General features: G+C 43.5%; 1 protein-coding gene across 2 annotated transcripts in view; it reads right to left on the reverse strand.

The window, feature by feature from the left end:
• The window catches only part of cdc45 (CDC45 cell division cycle 45 homolog (S. cerevisiae)), a 45,591-nt gene extending 24,349 nt beyond the window's left edge, over positions 1-21,242 (reverse strand). Inside the window, exons 1-7 of one of the 2 annotated variants that reach the window (XM_080208761.1) lie at positions 20,960-21,242; positions 16,168-16,227; positions 14,880-14,972; positions 13,064-13,201; positions 11,299-11,445; positions 7,849-7,907; positions 3,097-3,145 (exon numbers count right to left, since the gene is read on the reverse strand). In XM_080208761.1, coding sequence (XP_080064887.1) covers positions 3,097-3,145; positions 7,849-7,907; positions 11,299-11,445; positions 13,064-13,201; positions 14,880-14,972; positions 16,168-16,227; positions 20,960-21,010 — 597 coding nt within the window. In that variant the 5' untranslated portion in view covers positions 21,011-21,242. The remainder of the gene's footprint in view (positions 1-3,096; positions 3,146-7,848; positions 7,908-11,298; positions 11,446-13,063; positions 13,202-14,879; positions 14,973-16,167; positions 16,228-20,959) is intronic. The other variant, XM_080208760.1, reaches the window with a different exon arrangement.
• Positions 21,243-27,518: the final 6,276 nt, after the last annotated feature.

Consider the following 27,518-nt stretch of genomic DNA (forward strand, 5'->3'; position numbering starts at 1 on the left):
CACTCTGAGTAAAGAACCTATCTCAGACATTCCTCCTATATCTCCCACCATGAATCTTACAGTTATGCCCCCTAGTAACAGCTACATCCACCCAAGGAAATAGTCTCTGAACATCCACTCTATCTTCCTCATCATGTTATAAACTTTTACTAAGTCGCCTCTCATCCTCCTCCACTCTAAAGAGAGAAGCCCCAGCTCCTTCAACCTTTCCTCATAAGACCTACCCTCCAAATCAGGCAGCATCCTGGTAAATCTCCTCTGTACTCTCTCCAATGCTTCCACCTCCTTCTTATAGTGAGGTGACCAGAACTGCACACAATATTTCAGATGTGGTCTCATCAAGGTCCTGTATAGTTGCAGCATAACCCCACGGCTCAAACTCAAACCCCCGTTAATAAACGCTAACACACTATAAGCCTTCTTCACGGCTCTATCCACTTGAGTGGCAACCTTCAGAGATCCGTGGATATGAACCCCAAGACCTCTCTGTTCCTCCACATTCCTCAGAACCCTACTGTTGACCCTGTAATCCGCATTCAATGAAGGATCTCAATTTTCAAGTGTCCGAAATACTTATTTTTCATCATACCCATATTACTCTTACACAATAACAACTATAAATTGTCTTTGGCCATCATGTGTGACAAAGGCATTTATTCATGAGCTTGAGATAAAATTGAGGCTGGGGAGTGCTCAATCACTGCCTTGATGCTTGATGCGTAATTTAGAAACATAAGCAAACAGGGATTCACATCTTTTAGTTAGTTTGCAGTGGGACAAATCATAGAGGATAGAGAGTTCACAAACTGTTGACTGAGGCAATTGACAGACTCGGGTGACAGAGCTCTTGGCGATTGCCAAAACATTGAATTCAACACTGATTTGACAGTAAACCAGTTCCAAATAAGGCATCGGAAAACATTTCTCAGGTAAAAACAAAGCAAACTTAAAAATGTTACGGAACTTATTGGATGTGAAAGCGACACCAAAGAAATTCATGAGCCTATCCAAATAGTTTAAATTCCAGAATACAATGCTCACTCCAGACATGTCCCAGGACAGAGAAAACATTCTACAGAATCTTGGAATCATAGAATCCCAATGGTGCAGAAGAAGCCATTTGGCCCAGAGTCTGCACCGACTCGCTGACAGAGCATTTTATTTTATCCAGGCCCTCTCCCCCCACTCTATCCACGCAGCCCCACATACTTACCATGGCTAATTATTCTAACATACACATCTCAGAGCACCGATGGGCAATTTAGCATGGCCAACCCACCTAACCTGAACATCTTCAGATTGTGGGAGGAAACCCACGCAGATATGGGGAGATTGTGCAAAAGCCACACAGTCACCCAAGGCTGGAATCGAACCCCGGTCATTGGCACTGTGCTAACCACTGTGCCACCCAATTTTCAACTAAGTGCCATTTCTGGTTTCCATTACCTTTAACAGAGCGAGCTGTGCTGGTTAGCTCACAAGTGAGCTTGCTGACATTTGCTGTTTTGTCACCACTTTGAAAAAAAAAGTTGACCAAACTCCTAAAGGACAGGAGTCAACTTTAGTGCATACAATTATCCAAGTAATAAACTACATCAAAACATTTTTTCCCAAAGAAATGTAAAATGAAACTAAATTAATAATTCCTGCTACACGTTTGCTAATAATCTTCCTAGATGCACTGAGTAACCGTTAACAATGAGTCTTGCGGCCATTATGAAGCAGGACAATGAGGATTTTCCTTGCTCACAAAGCATACAAAAATAATTAATTGTCCAGAAATAGTTATGCTGTTAAACAATTACAAAAATGCATTGGACTATGCTTTAGGACAGCAATGAAGGATAAAGCACAATTTATTCCAGTACTTAGCTATCTGACAATGGCCATGATAGGCTTCCATGCAGTAACTAATGGAATTGCACAGCACTGAGGCATGAAGGAAAAAAGGAAGTCTGAGATTAAATATGCTCACTGCCCTACCTTTGCTGATTTTTGCAAGAGTTATGTGTCATCAACTCAAAGGAATTCCCCTACCTTTGTTGCCTTTCTCCAAAAGGGATCAACTTCACTAAATATTGCTAAAGCATAACCTGATCTGTCCTGCAGATGTTACTTCAATGAATCCCTGCCTTAAACTTCAGATCTTATTGATTCATACATTCAGAAAAACTTTTTTAAGGCACCAAATTAAGTTCTTACACATTATCGTCCGACGGAAAAGGTTGAATTATGACAAGAGTGATAATCCTCCCCTTTCAAAAGAAGATTCCTGTTCCACAGGAATTTCTGTTCCAATAAGCATTTACATTTTGTGGTAATAGTGTGCTATTGCTATAAATTTATATGTTATATATATTGTTTTATATTCAAGGGGATTGTTTCTGGACTAACTCTTTTCTGCAGGCAGCGTGTCTGGGAAACATTTAGCTCAGATGCTGGAAGAGCCAGTTAACTGCTCATTTCAGCCACGTAATGTTTACTAAGATGGAGCTAATGGACTTTTGTTTACAGAAAGCAAAGATCTCGAGGTTTTTTTGATTAAAGGAATGGAATGTATGATGACGTGGTTAATGGGAAGAGCTGGGTCTACAGGACAGAAACAACTTTTCAATTCAGGCTGCGAATTGCTTGAAGGTAGAGGTCTTCTGCAAGCCACTGAGACTCATTCCCTTGCTCTGAAAACTTCAAGATTGTCTACGCTTATAGCAAGTATATTTATGGTTGCTAACTGTATTTAAAGTGGCATTTGAGGCTACAAGAAGAATGTTGCTCATTTGGAACTGATAAGTCAGAAATTAAGATCTTCACCCATTTTTAAAAATATTGTTTAACTGTTGATAATTAAGCTGCTTCATTTGTGAGTCAGATTTAAAGTTGTGCTCTTTAATAAAGTTTATTTTAATATAAACGATCCTTAATTTGTCAGTGGAATTCCTTCTGGGGCGAAGTATCCTATCCTTGCATTTGTGCCAATAGAATAATTGTTGGGCCAAATGTGGTAACGGAAGTAACTTGGCATTCTAGTCCAGGACCCTAACAATTTTTTTTAAAAAACAGTATAAATATATTCCCACTGCAGCTATACATACGTACTGAAGTTCCATGGTATTCATATTGTTCATATTCAAACAAAATCTCCCTCCTGCAAAGAAAGAATAAATAAATTGTTGGTAACCTGTTATAGCCTTGCAGCTATTCTTTCCTCAATACCACACACACACAACTTAACCTTGTGACTCCAAATATCACATGCTCACCCCATCACATCCTGCACTCACAACCTTGGACCCCAGTCTCCACCACCTTTGATTTAGATGTGACGTGTTAAAAGCTGTTATTCATCTGAAATTTCAATAAGCAGCATTCAGATAAGACCACTATAACTTATGTTAATCCATATAACTGGACAAATATGTGTGATTTCCCAGTAGATGTCCAGGTATGTTGGTTAGAAAGCTCAGTCACTTATCTAAAGGTATATTATATATCCTGTCTTCTGAATAACTGGACGTGAATAATTTGCCGGATGTTAGAGATGGAAAGGTGGTAGGACTGGAGGGTCTCGATGACATTACTGTTACTAGAGAGGTGGTGCTCGACAAACTGGAGGGGCTGATTGTGGACAAGTCCCCAGGACCGGATGGAATGCATCCGAGGGTCCTGAAAGAAATGGCGGAGGTGATAGTGGATGCCTTGGTGGTTATTTTCCAGACGTCGCTGGATTCCGGCGAAGTGCCGGAAGATTGGAAAGTGGCTAATGTTACGCCGTTGTTTAAGAAGGATGCCAGGCAAAAGGCGGGGAATTATAGGCCAGTTAGTTTAACGTCTGTTGTAGGTAAAATGTTAGAATCCGTCATCAGGGAGGAAATAGCGAGGCATCTTGAGGGGAACTGCTTGATAGAGCAGACGCAGCACAGTTTCCTTAAAGGGAAGTCGTGTCTGACAAATTTACTGGAGTTCTGTGAGGATGTGTCTAGGGCGGTGGATAGAGGAGAGCCGGTGGATGTGGTCTTTCTTGATTTTCAGAAGGCGTTTGACAAGGTACCTCACAAGAGGTTATTACAGAAGGTCAGGGGGCATGGAGTTGGGGGTAGGGTGTTAGCGTGGATAGAGGACTGGTTGTCAAATAGGAGGCAGAGAGTGGGGGTCAATGGGTGCTATTCGGATTGGTGACTAGTGGAGTGCCCCAGGGGTCGGTGCTGGGGCCTCAGCTATTTACCATTTATATAGATGATCTGGAGGAGGGAACCGAGTGTAGGGTGTCGAAATTTGCTGATGACACCAAAATTGGTGGAAAGGCAAATTGTGCGGAGGGTGGGGAGAGTCTACAGAAGGATCTAGATAGGCTGGGCGAATGGGCCAGGAAATGGCAAATGGAATTTAATGTTGGCAAGTGTGAGGTGGTCCACTTTGGTAGGAATAATGGTAGGAAGGATTATTACTTACGTGGTGAAAAACTGCAGCAGGCGACGGTGCAGAGGGACCTTGGGGTCCTTGTGCATGAGTCGCAAAAACCCAGCTTGCAGGTGCAGCAGGTGGTCAGGAAGGCGAATGAGATGCTGGCCTTCATCGCGAGGGGGATTGAATATAAAAGTAGGGAGGTCTTGCTGCGGCTGTATAGGGCATTGGTGAGGCTGCAGCTGGAGTACTGTGTGCAGTTTTGGGCGCCGTACTTACGCAAGGATATTTTAGCCTTGGAGGGAGTGCAGAGGAGGTTTACTAGGCTGATGCCGGAGTTGAGGGGGTTGAGCTATGAGGAGAGGCTGAATAGATTAGGCTTGTACTCGTTAGAGTTTAGAAGAATGAGGGGAGATCTCATTGAGACGTATAAGATGATGAATGGGATGGATAGGGTAGAGGTGGAGAGACTCTTCCCGCTCAGAAAGGATAGTAGGACTAGGGGGCATAGCCTCAAGATAAAGGGGGGGCGGTTTAGGACAGAGTTGAGGAGGAACTTCTTCACTCAAAGGGTGGTGAATCTCTGGAATTCTCTGCCCGTTGAAGTGGTGGAGGCTACCTCGCTAAATATTTTTAAGACGCGGGTTGATGGGTTTTTGATGAGAGGGGGGATTAAGGGTTATGGGGAGAGGGCGGGAATGTGGAACTGAGCCACGACAGATCAGCCATGATCTTATTGAATGGCGGGGCAGGCTCGAAGGGCTAGTTGGCCTACTCCTGCTCCTATTTCTTCTGTTCTTCTCACCTTCTCAACTTTCATAAATGGACAGTACACTCAGCTGTACACTCTACACATGAAAGCACATTCTTCTAAATTATAGCAATGAGATGCATCCAACTGGTAAATCTTTTATATTAATTTAATCATTCCTGCTTTAAATCCATTACAGTAGTAAATTTTCCTAAATGCTTCCAGCAACACTGCTCTGTCTGTCTAATACTGGGAAAGGTTTAGTTTAAAAAGAGTCCTCAAGATAAGGTTTCTGCTTTAGGAGAGTAAAGTTTTTTTGGAGGGCCAGTTGTTGGGGTGATCTGGAAAGTGAGAACAAACCAATCTCAAACATCATTCAAGTCAATACAGGCGGAGAAATGGACAGAATTTTCCATTCTGGTGGCCAAGTGGGGTGGGGTGGGGGATGGGAAAGCTGCCATGATTCTCACTGGGCAGCAGGGGAGATTTTCACACCAGACCATCCGCTTATCATTTATGCAATGAGGAACTTGACAAATCTCACCAATACCTCCTGGGGTCAAGGTTCTGATGCCATGTGTAAACAGCAAAGATGTAAACTCACTGTAATAGCCCCAAAAAGAAACAAACCCTCTGCCACCATAGTTCACTGAGGCCTCCCTGAGAATTCTCCTCCAGGCTACAGGAAAAACAGGAGGTCCTCTTTCCAAGGAACAGGAATAGGAGATCCACCAACCTGATCACACTGGACAGAAAGGTTGTCTGGGAATTAAGGCCCATCTGTCACAAAAAAGGAACACCCTGTATGCAAGAAAAGAATAAGTGAACCTTCGCCTGACTCCAAACTCTCACTCCCATAAACAGTGGGCAGTCTCAGGGTTAGAGTCTATAGGGATGTCACATACTCCAGCAGTTGGGACATTAGCATGGCATGTCAGCCAGACACTTTAAGATCACCATTTTGGTGGCATGATGGCCCATTGCTTACCACTGTTGCCTCACAGCACCAGGGACCTGGGTTTAATTCCAGCCTTGGGTGACTGTGTGGAACCTATACGTCCTCATCATGTCTGCGTGGGTTTCCTCAGAGTGCTCTGGTTTCCTCCCACACTCCAAAAGGTATTTTTGGATATTTCATGCAGATGCTGTCCCTGAACGCAACTGTGCGATCTGCTTCGTGGTACGTTGCTTCTAACCCTCTCGACCAAATTCCTTAGATGACTGGCCACGCTCAGTGGGGCCATGCTGTGCATAATTGATAGGGGAGGTCTTTGCAGCCCCAAGACCCAGGATAAAGGTACACCTGCCATTTAGAGACCTCCAATGTAGCCCATACAGTCTGATCAATATACCTGAGCATACCTCAACCCCAAGACAGTTTGTTCAAAATAGCCCTGACAGCGTGGCCTCAACCCAGGGACAATCTCTTCAATATGTCTCAGCTCCAGAATAGTCTTTGATTCCTCCTTGGAACAGTCTCTTAACTCTTGATCCAGGACAGTCTTTCACTACTCCCCTCTATTCCTTGCCGCACTGTCACCACACCCCCTCTGTCCTGCCTCCACCTTCCCCTTCCTCTCCACTTCCCTCCTGGTCCTGCCTCCATCTACCACCTTCTCATTGGTTTTGCCTCCTGCACCCAGCCGTGGCAGAAGCACTCAAAATCTCGCAGGAACACTGTCAAATGTAGGTATGTACCTCAAAGTCATTGATGAAAAGAAGCTTGCCAGGTGCATGCTGCTTATATGTGGTCAGGAAACATACCATTTTAATTATCCACTAGCGTGCGCTTAATTTGGAGGGGGAGCGTGATTCCAGCAAGTTAGCCTTTCAATGAGCATGAGCTGCATATGAATGCTAATGTAGTTCCTGACAAAAATCAGCAGGAAAGTCTTTAGCCCGCCATCAACACTGGAGGAACTACATTTCAAACTAATTTCACTGGTGGAAAACTGACTTTGGTCATCTTGCCAAATTTTGTGCCCCTGCCTGTCATGTCTCCTGCCATTGGTGGGATCAGAAATTTCTGTCCCAAATCTCTACATAAGGAACTACATCAACTGAACAAAATATGTGATGAAAAGCCCTGTGCAAAATGATACCTTATTTCAGATGAATTAACAGAACATTGCCAATGATGAAACAATGAGAACTATAGAATCTCTGCACAAATTGATTGTGGAAGGCACTGTCTCTCTGCACAACATTAAACAACATCATTTGCGTAACGCCAACTACCAGCATGGAGTGGATGAAGTAGATCCAAATATAGAAAATACAAGGCTAAAAGGGAGAAAGACTTCAGAAATTCCCAACAGTGAATTTGTCACCCTCAAAGGATGTTTGGGGGGAATAGGGGTGCATATCATCGCAGTTATCATCTCTTCATATGGCCCAGCTGAAATTGAGAATTCTCTCAACAGAAGAAACCATATTTAATTGATGGCAATTCTTTATTTTATTTGGTATTGATTGGGGATGTCTGTGATGAGGGGAGCAGAGAAATAAAAGAGCTTTCATAGTTCAGGATGGGGTGGGTGGGGGTGGGGGCGGGCACAACAAACACCAAGTTACCCTCTCGTTAACTCATGCACTTCAATATGGACAGAACATGCCATTTTGATATTAAAATGTACAATTTGTTTTTAGAACTGTTCAAACAAATAGATACATGAAACTGAATCAGTGACCGGTACCTGCGGTCCTCCCATTCTCGGCGCTGACGTCTTCGATCTATTCTCCTCTCCATGGCCACCTTGAAGAAGGAATTTTTTTTTGAATTGCAACAACATTCTCGTCAACACAAACTAATCAGGAGATATTCTGAAGGGCTCAACGCCCTCTGACTCAGAAGGATTTCATAAACATATATGTCAAATAATGAGTTACAGAAGTAGAATGAATTCAAAGTTCTCCATGCTACAGTGCGAAGGACATGATCAAATTGCAAGAAAATTTTCTCATGAGTGATATCATCCTAAATAAAACAAAGTTTCCACTTCAGCTATTAATTTTTCAACGTGCTTCTCTTCTTGAGTCTCGGTGAGTGCAATATCATTAAACAGGCATCACGAATGTTCTGAAACTCGTCCAACTGATCATCGTTCATGATTCAGTGGCCCGAGCAATGAGAATCACAATGCTGTTGCAGTGTTCAGGGCATTACACAAAACCAATCTGATTACCTTTCAAATCAGTGGATGTTCAACAGTGTTTGGTGATGGAAACCCTCATCCATTTATGTTCTCTCTAGCTAAATGATGCTGAAACTACCTGTAGTAAAATTCCTGCTCACCTGAAATTAGTTAACCGTGGATTTCATATTTAGGGAGATGGTCACACTTGCGGGTTTGAAGTGTATAGTCAGAGAGGGAATGGGTGACTGCCAGGCAGTCTAAGACAACCAGGCAGGTAGCGCAAGAGGCCCAAGTCTGTCCTGTTTGGTAATCATTTTACTATTTTGAAAGCTGATGATGGTGATACTGCCTCAGGTAAGTGCTGCCAGAGCAAACCCTGTGACACCATGGGCGACTCAACTGTACAGGAGAGGAAAAATAGAAGAGCAATAGTGATAGGGGATTCCATAGTCAGGGGATCAGATAGGCACTTCTGCAATAGTAAACATGACTCAATACACATGAGTGTATTGCCTCCAAAGTGCCTTGCCTCCATGGTACCAGGGTTAACTATATCACGGAGCGGCTGCAGGACATCCTTTGGGGTGGTGGAGATCAGACATTTTGCAGTCCATATTGGCACCAACAACCTAGGTAGGAATGGGTATAAGAATACAGGAAGCAGGATCTCAAGAGCAGTAATGTCACGATTACGCCAAGTTCCATGTGCTACTGCTTATAAGAATAGGAGGACTGCTCGATTAAATATGTGACTGTAGAAACTATGCAGGGGTTAGGGCATCAGATTTCTGAGACATTGGGACTGGTTCTGGAACTGTATAAGTTCTGGCACTGATATACCTGCAAGGAGATTTGCATTCAGAATGCACCGAATGGTAACCAGTGTCAAAAAGACAAAGTTAAAGGCGCTCTACCTGAATGTGTGCAGCATTCATAACAAAGTAGTTGATCTAAAGGCACAAATACAGGTAAATGGATACAATATAATTGTCATTCAAGAAACATGGCTGCCTAGTCACCAAGATTTTGAATTGAATATTCAAGGATATTTAATGTTTAGGAAGGACAAACAAGAAAAGGAACTGCGCTGATAAGGAATGGGATCAGTGCACTAGATCTCAGATCAGAACAGTGTACGGAATCTGTTTGGGTGGAGCTAAGAATCAGTAAAAGACAACGGACGGTGGTTGGAGTTATTAATAGGTCACCTAATAGTAATGGTAATTTGCGGCATAGTACTTATCAGGTGATGAGAGAAGCATGCATCATGGGCATTACGGTGACCATAGGTGACTTAAAACTTGCACACAGACTGGTTAAATCAAGTGAACAGTAATGCCAAGAGCAACAAGTTTCTGGAGTTAATTAGGGAGGGGTTACGAGATCAAAGTGTTGAACAACTAACTAGAAGAACAGACTATTCCAGATCTATGCCTCACATCATTTCCTTGGCAATGGGAGGTGGCACTCTTCTGGCCGGCGGCAGGATCTTCTGGAGGATGGCGCCTGTTCTGGTGCCTGAACAGACAGTGTACAGTATCTTGAAAATTTAAAATCTGAGATTAATACATTTATTTTGATTTGGTCAAACTAGGTAATCATTTGTGGCCTATTCCCAATTGCCCTTAAGGTGGTGGTGAGTGAGCCACATTCTTGAACCGCCGCAGCCTCTGTGGAGAAGGTACTCGCAGGGAATTCCAAGCTTTTGACCCAGATATGATGAATAAATAGTGATACATTTCCAAGTTTGGACAGCGCATGACTTTCAGAGGAACTTATAGGTGGTGGTGTTCCCATGTACCTGCTGCTCATACTCTAGACTGCAAAGGCATGAATTTGGGAGATACTGTTGAAGAAACCTTGACACATTGCTGCATCGCAGCTTCTAGGTGGTACAGACTGCAACTACGTTGCAGCAGAAGTAAAGGTATTGAAGGCTAAAAATAGTGCAGGAGAAATCAGTCTAGCAGTGTTATTAGTGCTGCATACAACCAGGTAAATGGAGAGCATTCCTACCTTGTGAAAAGATTTAGGGGAGTCAGGAGGCGAGTCACCTGCTGCAAAATATACAATCTCTGACCTGCTCTTGTAAACAGTATTTATAGAACATAGAACCCTACAGCCCATCGAGTCTGCACCGACCACAATCCCACCCAGGCTCTACCCCCCCCATATCCCTACACATTTACCTGCTAATCCCTCTAACCTACACATCCCAGGACACTAAGGGGCAATTTTAGCATGGCCAATCAACCTAACCCGCACATCTTTGGACTGTGGGAGGAAACCAGAGCACCCAGAGGAAACCCATGCAGACACAAGGAGAATGTGCAAACTCCACACAGACAGTGACCCGAGCCGGAAATCGAACCCAGGTCCCTGGAGCTGTGAAGCAGCAGTGCTAACCACTGTGCTACCATGCTGCCGTTTATGTGGCTCGTTCCATCAAGTTTTGGTCAATGGTGATTCTTGTTAGGCAAGGGTACTGAGGGGGTTGAAGATCCAAGGTGAATAGATGGGGTCAAGATACCAGCCAGCCATGATCTAACTGAATGGACAGAGATTCAGGGGGCTTATTCCTTATTCTTTTGAGTCCTGACTTGTTTTCTCTTCCTCTAATCTCTAAGGAAACAAACTGCTGACTCAATGGATCTTCTGTTTCAAAATGAAAATCATATTTGCAATTTAAATTAGTTGTCCCAGACTCCCTACTGCTCTGATTCAGAAGAAACAGTTGTTGCCAAGAGTCAATGTTAGCAATCTATGTGCATGGCAGTATGTTCTAACTGTGATCAGTAAACTATGCTGATAAGCACAAACACCATAATGTACTAATAAGTCCAAGATTTGGGCAGGCTGAGGATCCTTGGAAGAATGTCTCATCTATCTGAATTCTTTAGAGGTTTACACTTGGACAACATTGATTTCAGTTTAGTTGTTAAAACATTTCATCTGCCCGAACAACCATAGCACTGTACATTCTCAGAACAATGATTCCTGTTCACTCACTTCATCAAATCGCCTGCGTTTTCCAGAAGGCTCTGACCCTTCACTTTCATTTCCAGAATCCTCTGAATTTTCATCATCTTCATCCCTGAAGAGGTCATCATATGCAGGAACACTGAGGTCGTCATCCTGTTTAATCAGCAATTTAACCTAAAAGGACATAATGCATTAAACCTATGAATTGTTGTAAAGTTCCAAAAACAGGCAACATTGAATCCCATCCCAAAATGGAACTACAAAATGTTCTAAAAGCAGGTTCCTGGGTGTCCATTGTTGATGTCCAGATTGTTTTCTTGAATTCTTGCTCTAATGGAATTTGGAGGACTCTGTGAGAGGACAATCCTGTGATAGAAATTACTTTTGATCATCCCTCTCAATCCAATCTTACTGCACAAAGCAGTAGAAACGCATCTCAGGCAATGGTGTAAAACTGATATTTCCAGATCTGCTGACATTAGGTTCCACGGGATTCAAAGCCAGTTACCGCATATAACATTTGCAAAACAACCCAAGGTGAATCTCTATCCTAAGAACAGGCTGCTGGTAGAATATTAGGATCAGCCTAACTCAATAATAACGATGCAGCAATCTCTAGACAGGTGGGGGATGGAGATCTGCTGGAACTATCAATATTGAATTTCCTTTGGTTCTGTGCAAAACTCTGAGGAAAAAGCCAAGCTGTTTTTGAATAAACTGCGATTTGTTCAGCTCTGGCAATTTTCAAATGTGATCAACAAGTTATTCAAAAGCCAGGAAGTCTCAGCAACTGTATTTGGAAATATTTACAAATCTGTAGCTGTTGCGAATCTATTCAATGTTCTCAAGAGCAGGGTAAGATATCATCAGCAAGAAAAGAAACACATTGTATACAAAAGTACTTTCTCTCTAAAGATCGAAACAGACGCATGTAGAGAGCGAGACACACAAAGGCAGACAGGGGTGAGGCAAAGAAGGAGAGAGAGCGTGGGCAGCAGAGACCCCAACAGAGTGGGGAAGTGCAATAGACAGAGAGCACAAGAGGAAATTACACACAATGGAGGGACAGCGAGCAAGGGCATGCACGCGCATCTGACAGAAACAGAGAGAACGCGAATGAGAAGAGAACGCTATGAGGGGAAAACACGTTCCAGAGAGAACGCTCGATTAAGGAGTGACAAAGATGAGAATTTAAATTTAAAGTTATCGTTCAAGTTGTGATTGTGTTTTTTTAATGAAAATAGGGCCTATGTTAGTTTCAGCAACTAAAAGCAGTTAATAGAAAGCCTGTTCTATTTTAACCCAGGATGTGTGATTGAAAGCCTACCTAAAAAAAAACAAGCTTCAAGCCAAAGGGGACTGGTACTACACTACCACATTAACAATCCGTAGTATTATAAATTACTTGTCTCTGAATACATCAAACTATTGTAAAGTCCTACAATTGTGTAGAAACAAAGAATAAGTGCAAAACGTCAAAAAGAAAGCTTGGTGTTTAAAATATACAAAATATCTATGAAATTGATATGTTTGTCCAAGACTGGGATTGGAGCACATTTCTAGGGCACAGTAGAAGAAAGCTTCACACAGCACTGGGTCCAAGCTATTCCTCAGCTGCAATTTCTTAATGTAGAAGATGGAAACAGTAGGAAATGTTCTGCTACGCAAACCAAAACTTTTAAAACAATACATGAGCAGTGCAGGGAATAAAATTCAATTCCAAGTCCAATGACTTACACATAGAAATCAGTTTATAACAAGCGTAAATAACTAATTTAATTGACAGACATACCTGTGTATCATTATAAACATTAACAATGTCAATGGGTCTGTGGGTATCACAGATGAAGAAGACAGTATCCTCATCAGGTTGCAATGTCTCCAGAAGATCCAGATTAGCACCACAATTAATCAACACAAGGTACTTGAACTGCAAGCAGGAAAGTTACAGATTCAGTGGTTTGCAAACAGGAAAGTTACAGATTCAGTCCTTTTCTGTACACAAAGGACTTGATGCCAGAAGCACAATACTATGTTTAAGTACTGTACATGTGGAGATGCCGGCGTTGGACTAAGACTCGCATTCTAATCAGTATTCTGTAAACCGTGTGCACCTTTGTATGCCCTTCTCTGATCAGAACTTTCCACACACCTGACGAAGGAATAGCATTTCCAAAAGCTTCTGGGTTTACTATCAAATAAACTGATTGGACGCTAACCTGGTGTTGTGAGATTTCTCATTGTAAATACTCCACATGCAGAAGTAAACTGCACTGTTTATCCCCATGCTAGCTCTCATGTACTTGCTAAGACACAACAATCTCTCACCTTGAAACACAGCAAACAGCTTCATAAAATTAACAAACTTTCCAGTTCTCCAATTTCTTAAGGAATGTGCATCCCATACTTCTTAGGTCCCACCGTTAGCCATCATGCCTTCAGCCATCTAAGCCACCAGCTTGAATTCCCTCTTCACTCGCTTTTGTAAGATGCGCCCTGAATCTTACCTCCTCAAACAAGCTGTTAGTCAATTGTCTTAACATCTTGTTCTTTGGTTCAGTGTCAATCCTGTTCAAGTGCCTTAGAATTTCTACATTAAAGGCACTATATGCAAGTTATTGTTGTTGTTGACTTTTGTTATGTTTTGCAATTACCAAAATCTATTCTGCATCCCTTGAACAAAGAAATCATCCCAGAGTGCTTCACATGCTGGGAGTAAAGTGGACTCTGATCTGGAGAATTGGGTAAACAAAAAGATAAATTATTTTGTCAAAAGCAGGATTTTTAAGAGGCTGTTGAACCACTTCCAATTTTCCATCATAAATGCTGATCTGTCACAAGCATGTCACAAAGATGTGCTTCAAGTACTTCTATGGCTAACAGATAGAATTTAATTAGAAGCTATAACTCAACTCATTCTTCTGATTGCTGTTTACAAAATAATATCCGCTTGTCCTGCTTGTAGCAACTCCTTCCAATCTGCTGTCATGGTAGATCTTGTGCCAGCCTCACACATCCACTGTAGCTTGCCTGCAACTGCTCTGTGATGTCCATCATACAACTATATCTAGGTCTACTCTCCTTTCTGCAGCCTGTCACCCTGCCTTCCAGAAGAGACCTCTGGAGCTTTTCAGCTCTAATCAAATGGCTGAAATACTGACATTTTATTTCCTGGATTGAATAATTTGGCAACAATGCACAGCCTTGTCATAACTTTCTCTTCACTTAAAACATATCTGACTGCCCAGCTTCTAGAAAGACGTTTATTGTTTTGTCCCAATATAGATTAAACATCCCGGTGATGATCATTTATATGATGTCTTGCCGTGTTGCGGGAATCTTTTTTCTGATTGCATACTAATTCACAAAAAAAGTATATCAAAAGTGTGTGCAGGAAATGTCTCCGAGGTTATGAAGCAAAACTCTATCTTTACACTAGATGGAACTATTCTATTAAAATTCCTTCTATTCCTCCTTAAGGGACCCTTTCAGAATTTAACAATTAATCATTCCCTCCAGCTGGGCACAAACGTAAATATTTATGGATTGAAAAGTATTTAATAGCAGGTTTTTCTTACCATACAGAGGCTGAGTAGGAACTCACATACCTGTTCTTTGTGCTCAAGAAATGCTGTCTCCAGGTCTTGCCATCCTGCCACTGGAACCAATGTGTACAGAACATGGTCACACTGGAAAAGGGCCTGGAATGAATTAAACAAACGGTTACATTTCTTTATTTGAGCATCATATCCTTCCACAAAGTAGTGGTTATGGACCTCAATTTAAGTTTGTGTTCCTCCAATATCTCAGGCAGCAAACTTTGTTTTGATTTGCAGACTCCTTGAAATCCTAAGTTGGCAGGGCCCTGACAAAGTTCATCATGTCCCCCAACCCAACCAACTGTATAGAATTTCAGGGGCTCTAGCAAAAGAAAGTGCACCTGTGGAAAGCATATCAGCCATCAAATTTATAGACAAAAAGGCAAGGCAAGACAAGCCAACCGACCTCGTCAGTGGAAAGTCACATGGAGAAGTATTATTTCTGAGGAATACTGTTCTACAATTACAATACCAGCATATTACATTTCATGCAAGGATGGAGAAGTGACAAAGCTATCCTGTTATAATGGTGTCCCCACAAAAAAAAATTCCTTCAATCTTGTATCCTCTTGGAAGTATGAGCAGGAGTACAAAACCTTTTACTATATAGAATGAGAGTGTTCTCTGGAAGTTATTCAGCAAAACCCATCTTCAGACTATATTGAACTACTGAACTAAAATGCCTTCCTATTCCTTCCTATCAACTAGCTCAGCCTAAGGACCACCCTTTCAGAATTTAATCATTAATTGTTTTTTCCAGCCCTATAATATGTCAAGTCCTAATTAACACTCACTGCAGCATGACAAATTATTTGACAACTCTGAATCATCAAAATTCTTCAGGAATAATAGGGGACTATCAAAAATCGAGTCAGAGTTGATTGCCACCTGAATGACTTAAGACAGGGCATTTCAAAACAGATTTTATCCACATATTCAAATAGAGTCCATAGGCCTTTTGTGCTCAGTTGCACGAGATTTCAACAGTTCAAGGTGTCTGGTGAAAAAGACAATTAAAAGAGCAATGAAAAAGAGCAATTAATCCTGTCTCACCCATCTCCAACTTTGTTTCTGTTTGGGAATTCTGCTTAACAGTGAAGATATATGACATAATGATTTCCACTTTTGCCTTCAGAATAACAAAACCAATCCTATGGTTTGTTACCCTCTGAAATGACCACTATTGAACACTTCCAGCAACAGACTCTAAAACTGATGCAGGGAACACACTAAAATCACTACAATAAACTGAATAATCCAACATGGATTAGCGACTATTATATTCAGCACCACTCACCTGAAGAATTTTGCAGGCACAAAGTGCATCAACGTCTAAGGCAACAAGTAATAATACTCTCTGGAAAACAAAACACAAGTTTGGTGTAAGAGGGTTAAGGTCTCATGTTATATTTTTCATAATATATTTTATACATGTCTATAGTAATATCTATAGCCTCATGGCTAATTTACAATATTTTAAAACCGGACGATGACTTTTTAGATTACTTTATCTGGCTGTGACCCAAAGTAAAAGGGCAATCAAGGCAGTACCATAGAGTACTTACGCAAGGATATTTTAGCCTTGGAGGGAGTGCAGAGGAGGTTTACTAGGCTGATGCCGGAGTTGAGGGGGTTGAGCTATGAGGAGAGGCTGAATAGATTAGGCTTGTACTCGTTAGAGTTTAGAAGAATGAGGGGAGATCTCATTGAGACATATAAGATGATGAATGGGATGGATAGGATAGAGGTGGAGAGACTCTTCCCACTCAGAAAGGATAGTAGGACTAGGGGGCATAGCCTCAAGATAAAGGGGGGGCGGTTTAGAACAGAGTTGAGGAGGAACTTCTTCACTCAAAGGGTGGTGAATCTCTGGAATTCTCTGCCCGTTGAAGTGGTGGAGGCTGCCTCGCTAAATATTTTTAAGACGCGGGTTGATGGGTTTTTGATGAGAGAGGGGATTAAGGGTTATGGGGAGAGGGCGGGAATGTGGAACTGAGCCACGACAGATCAGCCATGATCTTATTGAATGGCGGGGCAGGCTCGAAGGGCTAGTTGGCCTACTCCTGCTCCTATTTCTTATGTTCTTAACCTGCACCACATGATCTCTGAAGCCATGCTAAAGATCTGTGGACTGCAGAGCCCAAATTCAAAGGGAACTATACAAAGGTCATCTTCATTCCATAAGCCAAGCCTGGCCAACTGGATCAGAGTCATCTGTTGAACAAAGGGCCCTGTAACCTTCCTTACAAATTCTTAATGGTTGGAACATTAACAATCTGAATAACCCAGACAACTGAATAAACAGCCTTTGTTAAAGGCAATGCGGAGAATGGGAGTAATGCAATATGAAGCACCCTAAACTGGAAGAACCAGTTATATTGTCTTGCTGTTGTGTGAATCAGTGCATCTTCCATCTAGCCAGCATCAGCAAAAGGGGCCTTGCCCAGGTTTGAATACCTGGCCCCCATATAGCACTGGAGCCTCTATTCCAGTATGATAATGCAGAGGTCATCAATATCAAAATATTAACAGTGAAGGCTTCATGAAGCTAGTGGGATTATCCAGTGTTGAAACTCCATTTGGAAGCATCTCAGTGTTGTGGTTTAGCGGAAATTCCACATAACTGAGTTTTAGGATAAACGATAAATGATGGTGGTGATAATAATTAACAACTTACTGGAGGAGAAGGCTCCACAAACATTTCTATCCACAATGATGCCAAAGCTCAATGCAAAGGACAAGGATGAAGCATTTGCAACTATCTACAGCCGTAAGTGTTCAGTGGATTATCCAAGTCTGCCTCCTCCCGAGGCTCCCACCAATATATTTGGCAGACAATTCGATTCACTATATGTTATATCAAGAAATGGTTAGTGCACTGGTTACATCAAGTTAAGGCTCTGGACAACCTCCCAACTGTAGTATTCACACCTTGCTCCAGAACTAGCTCCAGCCTCAGTGTAGCTACAGCACTGCCATCATGGAAAATTGCCCAACTGTGTCCTGTCCATAAAAGATAGGCCAACCCAATTTGGCATTTATCACAATGTCTTCTCTCAATCTGCAGCAAAGTGATGGAGCAAGATGTTCAGTTTGCGAATGAGCAGCACTTGCTCAGCAACAACGTACTCACCAAAACGGTGTTTAGATTCCATCAGGTGTATTGATCTCCATACCTCATTACAGCCTTGGTCCAAACATGGACAAAACACTGAACTTGAGACACAAGGTGAATGTGACTGCTGATATCAAGGTAGCATTTAACCAAGGAGCCATAGCAATATTGAAATAAATGAGAATCAGAGAGAAAGTTCTTCACTGATTGGAGTCATACCTAGCACAATGTGGATAGAGGTCAATGTTCTCAGCCTCAATAAATCATTCCAGGAGTTCCTCAGGGTGAGGTCCTGGTCTCAACCATCTTCACTTGCTTCATCAGTGTCCTTCCGTCCAACATAAAGTAGGAAGTGGAGCTGTTTACATACAATTGCAGCGTTCAATTCCATTTACAACATTTCAGAGATTGAAATACACTTTGTGTCCACATGCAACAGACTTGCAAGGATAAATACCAAGCACCATTTGTGCCCCAAATGTCAGGCAAGAAACATCACCAACTAAAGTGAGGCTAACCATCTACCCTTGACATTCAACAGTACTACCATCACTAAATTTCCATTATTAACATTGCAGGGGTTTTCACTGACCAGAAACTTAACTGGGCCAGCCATATAAATACATATCTACAAAACCAGGTCAGAAGATGGGAATCCTGCGGTAAGTAACTTAGCTCCTGCCTCCAAAAGTCTATTCACTGTCTACAAGGCATAAAACTGAACATTATAAAGGAATGCTCTCCACTTGCCAGGATGAGTGCAGGTCTAACAACACTCAAGCTCAACATCCTTCAGGACAAAGCAATTCACTTGACTAGCACCCTATCCACCATCTTAAGTACTCTCTCCTTCCATTACAAACACAGTGGTAGAATGCGCACATTACAACATAAGAACATAAGAAATAGGAGCAGGAGTAGGCCATCTAGCCCCTCGAGCCTGCCCCGCCATTCTATAAGATCATGGCTGATCTGTCGTGGCTCAGTTCCATATTCCCGCCCTCCCCCCATAACCCCTAATCCCCTTGCCTATCAAAAACCTATCAACCCGCGTCTTAAAAATATTTAGCGAGGCAGCCTCCACCACTTCAACGGGCAGAGAATTCCAGAGATTCATCACCCTTTGAGTGAAGAAGTTCCTCCTCAACTCCGTTCTAAACCGCCCCCCCCTTTATCTTGAGGCTGTGCCCCCTAGTCCTACTGTCCTTTCTGAGCGGGAAGAGCCTCCCCACCTCTATCCTATCCATCCCATTCATCATCTTATATGTCTCAATGAGATCTCCTCTCATTTTTCTAAACTCTAACGAGTACAAGCCTAGTTTATTCAGCCTCTCCTCATAGCTCAGCCCCCTCAACTCCGGCATCAGCCTAGTAAACCTCCTCTGCACTCCCTCCAAGGCCAAAATATCCTTGCATAAGTGCGGCGACCAAAACTGCACACAGTACTCCAGCTGCGGCCTCACCAGTGCCCCATACAGCTGCAGCAAGACCTCCCTACTTTTATATTCAATCCCCCTTGCTATGAAGGCCAGCATCCCATTGGCCTTCCTGACCACCTGCTGCACCTGTAGGCTGGGTTTTTGCGACTCATGCACAAGGACCCCGAGGTCCCTCTGCACCGCCACCTGCTGCAGTTTTTCGCCAAGTAAGTAATAGTCTTTCCTACCATTATTCCTACCAAAGTGGACCACCTCACATTTGCCAACATTAAATTCCATTTGCCAGTTCCTGGCCCATTCGCCCAGCCTATCTAGATCCTTCTGCAAACTCTCCACACAATTTGCCGTTCCACCAATCTTGGTAACATGCCAAGGCTCCTTCAAAATCACCTTTCAAACCCACAACTTCCACCACCAAGATGAACAAGGGCAACATATGAATGGGAATACTATCACCTGCAAGTTCCACTCCAAGCCACACACCCATAATCCTGATCTGGAAACACATTGCTGCTTCTTCATTGTTGCTGGATCAAAATCATGAATTTTCCTCCCTAACACCTGGCTGCACTGGCAGTCATGAACTGCTGCAGTTCAAGGTGGCAACTCACAGCACCTTCAAGGGCATCAAGAGATGGGCTATAAATGCTGGCTTTTTCAGTGATTTCATTATCAAGAAAATGAACACAGATTTTCCATTAATTAATTATTACCTTTATTCTTGTTTGTTTACAAAAGGCGGCAATATTCACCCACGGGGCAGCACAATAGCACAGTGGTTAGTACTGCTGCTTTTTGTTTTTATTCCAATTCAAAGTCTCAATAAGTTGAGACATTCCTGATCCAAGCTGACAAGACAGGGCTCTCACATCCCATCTTGGGCTTGATCTATATGATCCAAGCTGATTGTAGGCATAGCTCTCCTCCAAGGCTTTATCTTATTTGCATCTTAGTCAAAAGGCCAAGATGCCGCTTTTAAAAGTTGCTTCAAATGGAAGTTTAAATGTAACCTAATGACTTCACCAAGCACAGCATGTCAATACTACACTTGATCTTAGCCCCTTTACACCAGGGACCTACATTTGATTCCGAGCTTGAGTCACTGTCTGTATGGAGTTTGCACATTCTCCCTGTGTCTGTGTGGGTTTCCTCCAGCTTCCTCCCACATTCTGAAAGACGTGCTGGTCAGGTGCATTGACCTGAACAGGTGCTGGAGTACGGGGACGAGGGGAATTTCACAGCAACTTCATTGCAATGTTAATGTAAACCTTACTTGTGACTAATAAACTAAGCTTATTCCTGTCCAGCGTCCAGCATGCCCTAAATGTTTACCTGTGACAGCTGGGTCTGATTTATGCATATTAAACGCCAAATAGCACCTGATTCAATCGTAAGGAAGTTGTCCAGAGAGGGAGCCGAATTCCTAGTGTCAACAACTATAGGCTGCGGACAGATTCATGCCTCGGCTTTTCAGAGGCCAGGCTTGTGTACCAGCCCCTGCCACCGGCCTTCTCCCTCTTCGATAAACTCCTCACCTGATTGACTATCACATCGTAGAATTCCTTCCGGAAATCCGACACGAACATGGTGCGTGTCGCTGATATAGCCCGTAACCCCCGGGTACTCCCTCGCTCCGCCGGCCCGGGGCTCCCGCACCCGGCTCTCCCTCGCTCCGCTGGCCCGGGGCTCGGCGCTCCCTCACTCCGCCGGCCCGGGGCTCCCGCACCCGACGCTCCCTCACTCCGCCGGCCCGGGACTCCCGCACCCGACGCTCCCTCGCTCCGCGGAACCGGGACTCCAGCAGCACCAAGCCGATTGCTTCAACTCCAAACTTGGCGCCAAATCGTCCACCAAACGCAGCAGCTGATTGGCTGTCAGCGCGGAATCCAATCATTGATTGGATAAAATCTGGCAGCTCTATTGGATGATCTAAACGCTGCACACTGATTGGGCACCCGCCTACCTCGTTCTGATTGGACAGAAGTTCAAATCCCATCCCCTGATTGGACAAAAAATGACAATAGTTTGAATGGTTCAGCAAATTCAGAGAAATGAATAGAAGATGAAGGCCAAATACAGTGGATGCTGGAATCTGAAATAATAGAGGATACTGGAAATACTCAGCAACTCTGGCAAATTCTGTGGAGTGGGAAAGAGTTAACAGTTCAAGCCTGGCACCTTCCTTTACACTGAAAAAATTTAAAGATAAGTTTTTAAGTAAGAGAGGGAATGAGGGAAAGGGAGTGATAATAAACTGGAAGGTGTGTGAGAAACTGGAAAGTAAGAGATTAAATGACAAAAGGGATGATAAGCAAAACTATGTCTGTGTGTCTAACAGGTTCATGTGATGCAACTACTCTGGTGTGTGGTTTAAGACAGTATGCTTTCCATTTTTGTGTGCTAGCTTCTCTATTATAGAATTCCTAAAGCACAGAAGGTGGTTGTTTGGCCCATCAGGTCTGCACCGATAACAATCCCACCCAAGTCTTAACCCCGTAACCCCATGTATTTATCCTGTTAATTCCCTGACACTAAGGGCAATTTATCATGACCAATCAGCCTAATCTGCACCATCTTTGGACTGTGCAGGAAACTGGAGCACCTGAAGGAAACTCACGCAGACATGGGGAGAACATGCAAATGCCACACAGACAGTCACCAGAGGCTGGAATTGAAACCAGATCCCTGGTGCTGTGAGATAGCAGTGCTAACCACTGTGCTGCCCAGCTAATGCTGGCTAGCAGCAATGCAATAAAGCACCACATCTCCTACCACCGTACTAGAAGAAGAAGTCAGTGCCATTGATGTCAACAACCTGCAACCAAGATGTTGGCACTCACTCTGCCACTAGGCATATGTGCAGTGCAGGTAATATCTACTGACTCCATCTAAAATTCTTACTGCCTCAGGAAAGCAGCCAGCATAATAAAGGACTCCACACACTCTGGACATACACTGTTCCACATTCTTCTGTTTAAAAAAGATACAAAAGTGAGATTACATACCAACCAACTCAAGAACAGCTTCTTCCCAGCTGCCATCAGACTTTTAAATGGACCTACCTTATATTAAGTTGCTCCTTCTATGACTTAACACTATATTCTACACCCTCGCGTTTCCTTCTCACCTATGTGCTCTATGAATGGTATGCTTTGTTTGTATAGAGCAAGAAACAATACTTTTGACTGAAAACCAATACATGTGACAATAATAAATCATTGCTGTGTGCCCATTGAACACTTACCAACAACTTAATTGTGCTGCCCTGTTCACTGCCCCACTTGCCACTTTGCTCACCACCCCACTCGTAAACTTCGAACCTACAGGCTCACTGCCTGTAGACAAGGTGACAGCCTAAAATATTTTAATGATGTAATCCCTCTAAAATTAGCCATTTACTTGTATTTCAAATAGGATGAGTGTTAACTAGCAATTCAACATAGGAATCTGCTGTACAAAATAGCTTTTCAACTGGAACATTCAGTAATTGAAGCAATTTTCCACTAGCTTTATCACAGAGCCTGGAGTGCTTTTCTTTGAACAGGAACATAACCTGCATTATATCACATCATTTGTGACCTCAGGATGTCACACAGTCCTTCAAATAAATGAGGAACTTGTTTGATGTGTAGCTACTATTGTGATTGAGGGAAATGCAGCAGTGAAATTCAGCACTCGATTGGTGCACAGCTTGGTTCTTATCTTATGTTCTTACAATCAGCAATGAGAATGACCAACAGGCACACTTCCCACTCTCCTTCAAATATTGCCATCGGACCCCTTGTATCTGTCTGAGGTGGCAAAGGGAGCCTTGGTCTAATGTCTCATGTGAAAGACAGCACCTCTAACAATTCTCTCAGTACTGCACCAAAGTATCAGCCCAGTTTGTATGTTTGTGAGTGGGACTTGAAGACACAATCTTTTAACTCAAATGAGTGTACTTTTAGCTCTGAGTTGAATCATGACTGAAAAGTTAATAATGTATACTAATAGGCATTTCAGCTCAAATTTTGCATTTTTGTTCCAGTTATCAGCTTAGCTTTACACAAATATGCAGCATCAACTTACAGTTGCAGCAATCAACATGCAATAACATAGCATGATGACATCACAAAGGTATTTAATGTTACCAAGATAATTTGAGACTTTTTAAGGGGTAACATTAAGGGGGTATTTAAGATTATGTAGGTTTAGAACAACAATGGTAAACTGTTTCAATTTCTCAGTGAGATGATAATAAGAGAGCACAAGAGATGCTGGGGAAGCTGAAAAAATCTTTTCACAGCATTTGTTTGTAATATGGAATATTCTGCCACAGATTCTTTACGAAACTGGGTCCATACATTCTTTTAAAAGATAGCTTATAGTTATTTGACAAAGAATTATTAAAAGTTTCAGATGTGAGCTGGAGATTAAGCCAGTACAAACTTATCATTCTATGATTTAAGTTATGTGAACAACAGGTAAAGGTGCTGTTAACACATATATATGTACACCATAGAAGGTCACTGAGATAGTCAGGACATTGGTAATTAAGTTAGCAGAAGATTGATTACACCCAGTCTGAACTGGACATGTTAAATAGTTTTAGGTAAGACAGATGGGAGAACTAATCAAGTAAGAATATTGAATAAACACTATAATATGTACTCTTGCGTTAACAAGAAACGTGGTTAGAAGGGGAGTAGAGGAGACGGGAATGTGGGGCACCATGAGCCAATAGGGGAATGACAACTCACTAATAAGAACATAAGAACATAAGAAATAGGAGCAGGAGTAGGCCATCTGGCCCTTCGAGCCTGCCCCGCCATTCAATAAGATCATGGCTGATCTGTCGTGGCTCAGTTCCACTTTCCCGCCCTCTCCCCATAACCCTTAATCCCCTCTCTTATCAAAAACCCATCAACCCGCTTCTTAAAAATATTTAGCGAGGCAGCCTCCACCACTTCAACGGGCAGAGAATTCCAGAGATTCACCACCCTTTGAGTGAAGAAGTTCCTCCTCAACTCCGTTCTGAACTGCCCCCCCTTTATCTTGAGGCTGTGCCCCCTAGTCCTACTGTCTTTTTTGAGCGGGAAGAGTCTTTCCACCTCTATCCTATCCATCCCATTCATCATCTTAAACGTCTCAATGAGATCTCCCCTCATTCTTCTAAACTCTAACGAGTACAAGCCTAGTTTATTCAGCCTCTCCTCATAGCTCAACCCCCTCAACTCCGGTATCAGCCTAGTAAACCTCCTCTGCACTCCCTCCAAGGCCAAAATATCCTTGCGCAGGTGCGGCGCCCAAAACTGCACACAGTACTCCAGCTGCGGCCTCACCAATGCCCTATACAGCTGCAGCAAGACCTCCCTACTTTTATATTCAATCCCCCTCGCTATGAAGGCCAGCATCCCATTCGCCTTCCTGACCACCTGCTGCACCTGCAGGCTGGGTTTTTGCGACTCATGCACAAGGACCCCGAGGTCCCTCTGCACTGTCGCCTGCTGCAGTTTTTCGCCACGTAAGTAATAGTCCTTCCTACCATTCTTCCTACCAAAGTGGACCACCTCACACTTGCCAACATTAAATTCCATTTGCCATTTCCTGGCCCATTCGCCCAGCCTATCTAGATCCTTCTGCAGACTCTCCACACCCTCCGCACAATTTGCCTTTCCCCCAATCTTGGTGTCATCAGCAAATTTCGACACCCTACACTCGGTTCCCTCCTCCAGATCATCTATATAAATGGTAAATAGCTGAGGCCCCAGCACCGACCCCTGGGGCACTCCACTAGTCACCAACCGCCAATCCGAATAGCACCCATTGACCCCCACTCTCTGCCTCCTATTTGACAACCAATCCTCTATCCACGCTAACACCCTACCCCCAACTCCATGTCCTCTGACCTTCTGCAGTAACCTCTTGTGAGGTACCTTATCAAACGCCTTCTGAAAATCCAGAAAGACCACATCCACCGGCTCTCCTCTATCCACCGCCCTAGACACATCCTCATAGAACTCCACTAAATTTGTCAGACACGACTTCCCTTTAATGAAACCGTGTTGCGTCTGCTCTATCAAGCAATTCCCTTCAAGATGCCTCGCAATTTTCTCCTTAATGACGGATTCTAACATTTTACCTACCACAGACGTTAAACTAACCGGCCTGTAATTCCCCGCCTTTTGCCTGGCACCCTTCTTAAACAACGGCGTAACATTAGCCGTTTTCCAATCCTCCGGCACTTCCCCGGAATCCAGCGACGTCTGGAAAATAACCACCAAGGCATCCACTATCACCTCCGCCATTTCTTTCAGAACCCTCGGATGCATTCCATCCGGTCCTGGGGACTTGTCCACAATCAGCCCCTCCAGTCTGTCGCGCACCACCTCTCTAGTAACAGTAATGTCATTAAGACCCTCCAGTCCTACCACCTTTCCATCGCTAACACCCGGCAAATTATTCACGTCCTCCTCCGTGAAGACAGAAACAAAAAAGTTATTCAAGACCTTAGCCATATCCCCATCCCCTACCACTAGGTCCCCTTTCTCATCCGCTAAGGGACCAACGTTCACCCTAGCCAGCCTCTTCCTTTTTATATATTTATAAAAACTCTTGCTATCCTTTTTTATATTAAGTGCTAGCCCAGCTTCATAGCTTCTTCTACCCTCCTTTATCAACTTTTTTGTCAATCTTTGTTGACATTTAAACCTTTCCCAATCCTCTTCTCGCCCACTGCTCTTAGCTACTCTAAATTCCTCCGCTTTTAATTTAACACTTTCCTTCACCTCCTTCGTTATCCACGGCTTATTACCTCTCTTCCTACTGTCCTTTTTGACCATCGGAATAAATTTCTGCTGAGCACCAAGAAAGATCTCCTTAAAGATCCTCCACTGCTCCTCAGCAGACCTACCTTCCAACGCACTCCCCCAGTCCACATTCGCCAATTCTTCTCTCATCCTACCATACTCCCCTCTATTCAAACAAAGGACACGTGTCCGGGAACCCACTTTCTCCTCCTCCATCTGCAACAGAAACTCCACCATACAATGATCACTCTCTCCAAGAGGATCCTTCACCTCAAGGTCCCTAATTCTACCCGCCTCATTACATAGCACCAGATCCAAGATAGCTCGCTCCCTCGTCGGCTCCAACACACACTGTTCCAGGAAACTATCCCGGCAGCATTCCAAGAACTCCTCCTCGAGCCCACCTCGTCCAACATGGGTCGACCAATCAATATGCAGATTGAAATCCCCCATAACTACTGCCGTCCCATTCCTGCACGCCGCACTTATTTGCGCGTTAACAGCCCGCCCCACCTCCAGATCATTATTCGGGGGCCTATAGACGACACCCACCAGCGTCTTCCTCCCTTTGCTGTTCCTAATCTCCACCCACAACGATTCCACTTTCTGCTCTTTGGCTCCGATATCATCCCTTGCTACCACCTTGATGCTGTCCTTAATCAGCAGAGCTACGCCACCCCCTCTTTCCTCCTGCCTATCCTTCCTAAACACTTGATAGCCCTGTACATTCATCTCCCAGTCCCTGTCACCTTGCAGCCACGTCTCTGTAATGGCCACCAGATCGTATCCATTTGTGTCGATCTGCGCCACCAGCTCATCCACTTTATTCCGAATGCTTCGTGCATTCAGATAAAGCGCTTTCATCCCAGCCTTCTTCTGGACCCTATTTGCCGTAACGCCACCACTTGGGACATCCTCAGCCTCTTCCCTTACCTGTACCCTATCCTTAACTGTAGACCTCCTAACATCACCTACCCTCGCACCCTCCCCCCCCCTAATTAGTTTAAAGCCCTGTCTACAGTTCTCTTTACTCGATTCGCCAGCACTCTGGTCCCAGCACGATTCAGACCAACCCCATCCTGCCCGAACAAGTCCCACCTACCCCAATACTGGTGCCAATGCCCCATAAATTCGATCCCATTCCTCCCACACCAATCTCTGAGCCACCCATTCACTTCCTTTATCCTGTCAACCCTACGCCCGTCTGCACTCGGTTCAGGCAGTAGCCCAGAGAAGACCACCTTGTCGGTTCTACTTTTTAATTCCATTCCCAGCTTCTCATACTCCCTCCCCAGATCCTCAGTCC

This window comes from Carcharhinus amblyrhynchos, chromosome 20 (genome assembly GCF_965287045.1).
Source record: "Carcharhinus amblyrhynchos chromosome 20, sCarAmb.v2.hapA, whole genome shotgun sequence".
NCBI classification, from domain to species: domain Eukaryota; kingdom Metazoa; phylum Chordata; class Chondrichthyes; order Carcharhiniformes; family Carcharhinidae; genus Carcharhinus; species Carcharhinus amblyrhynchos.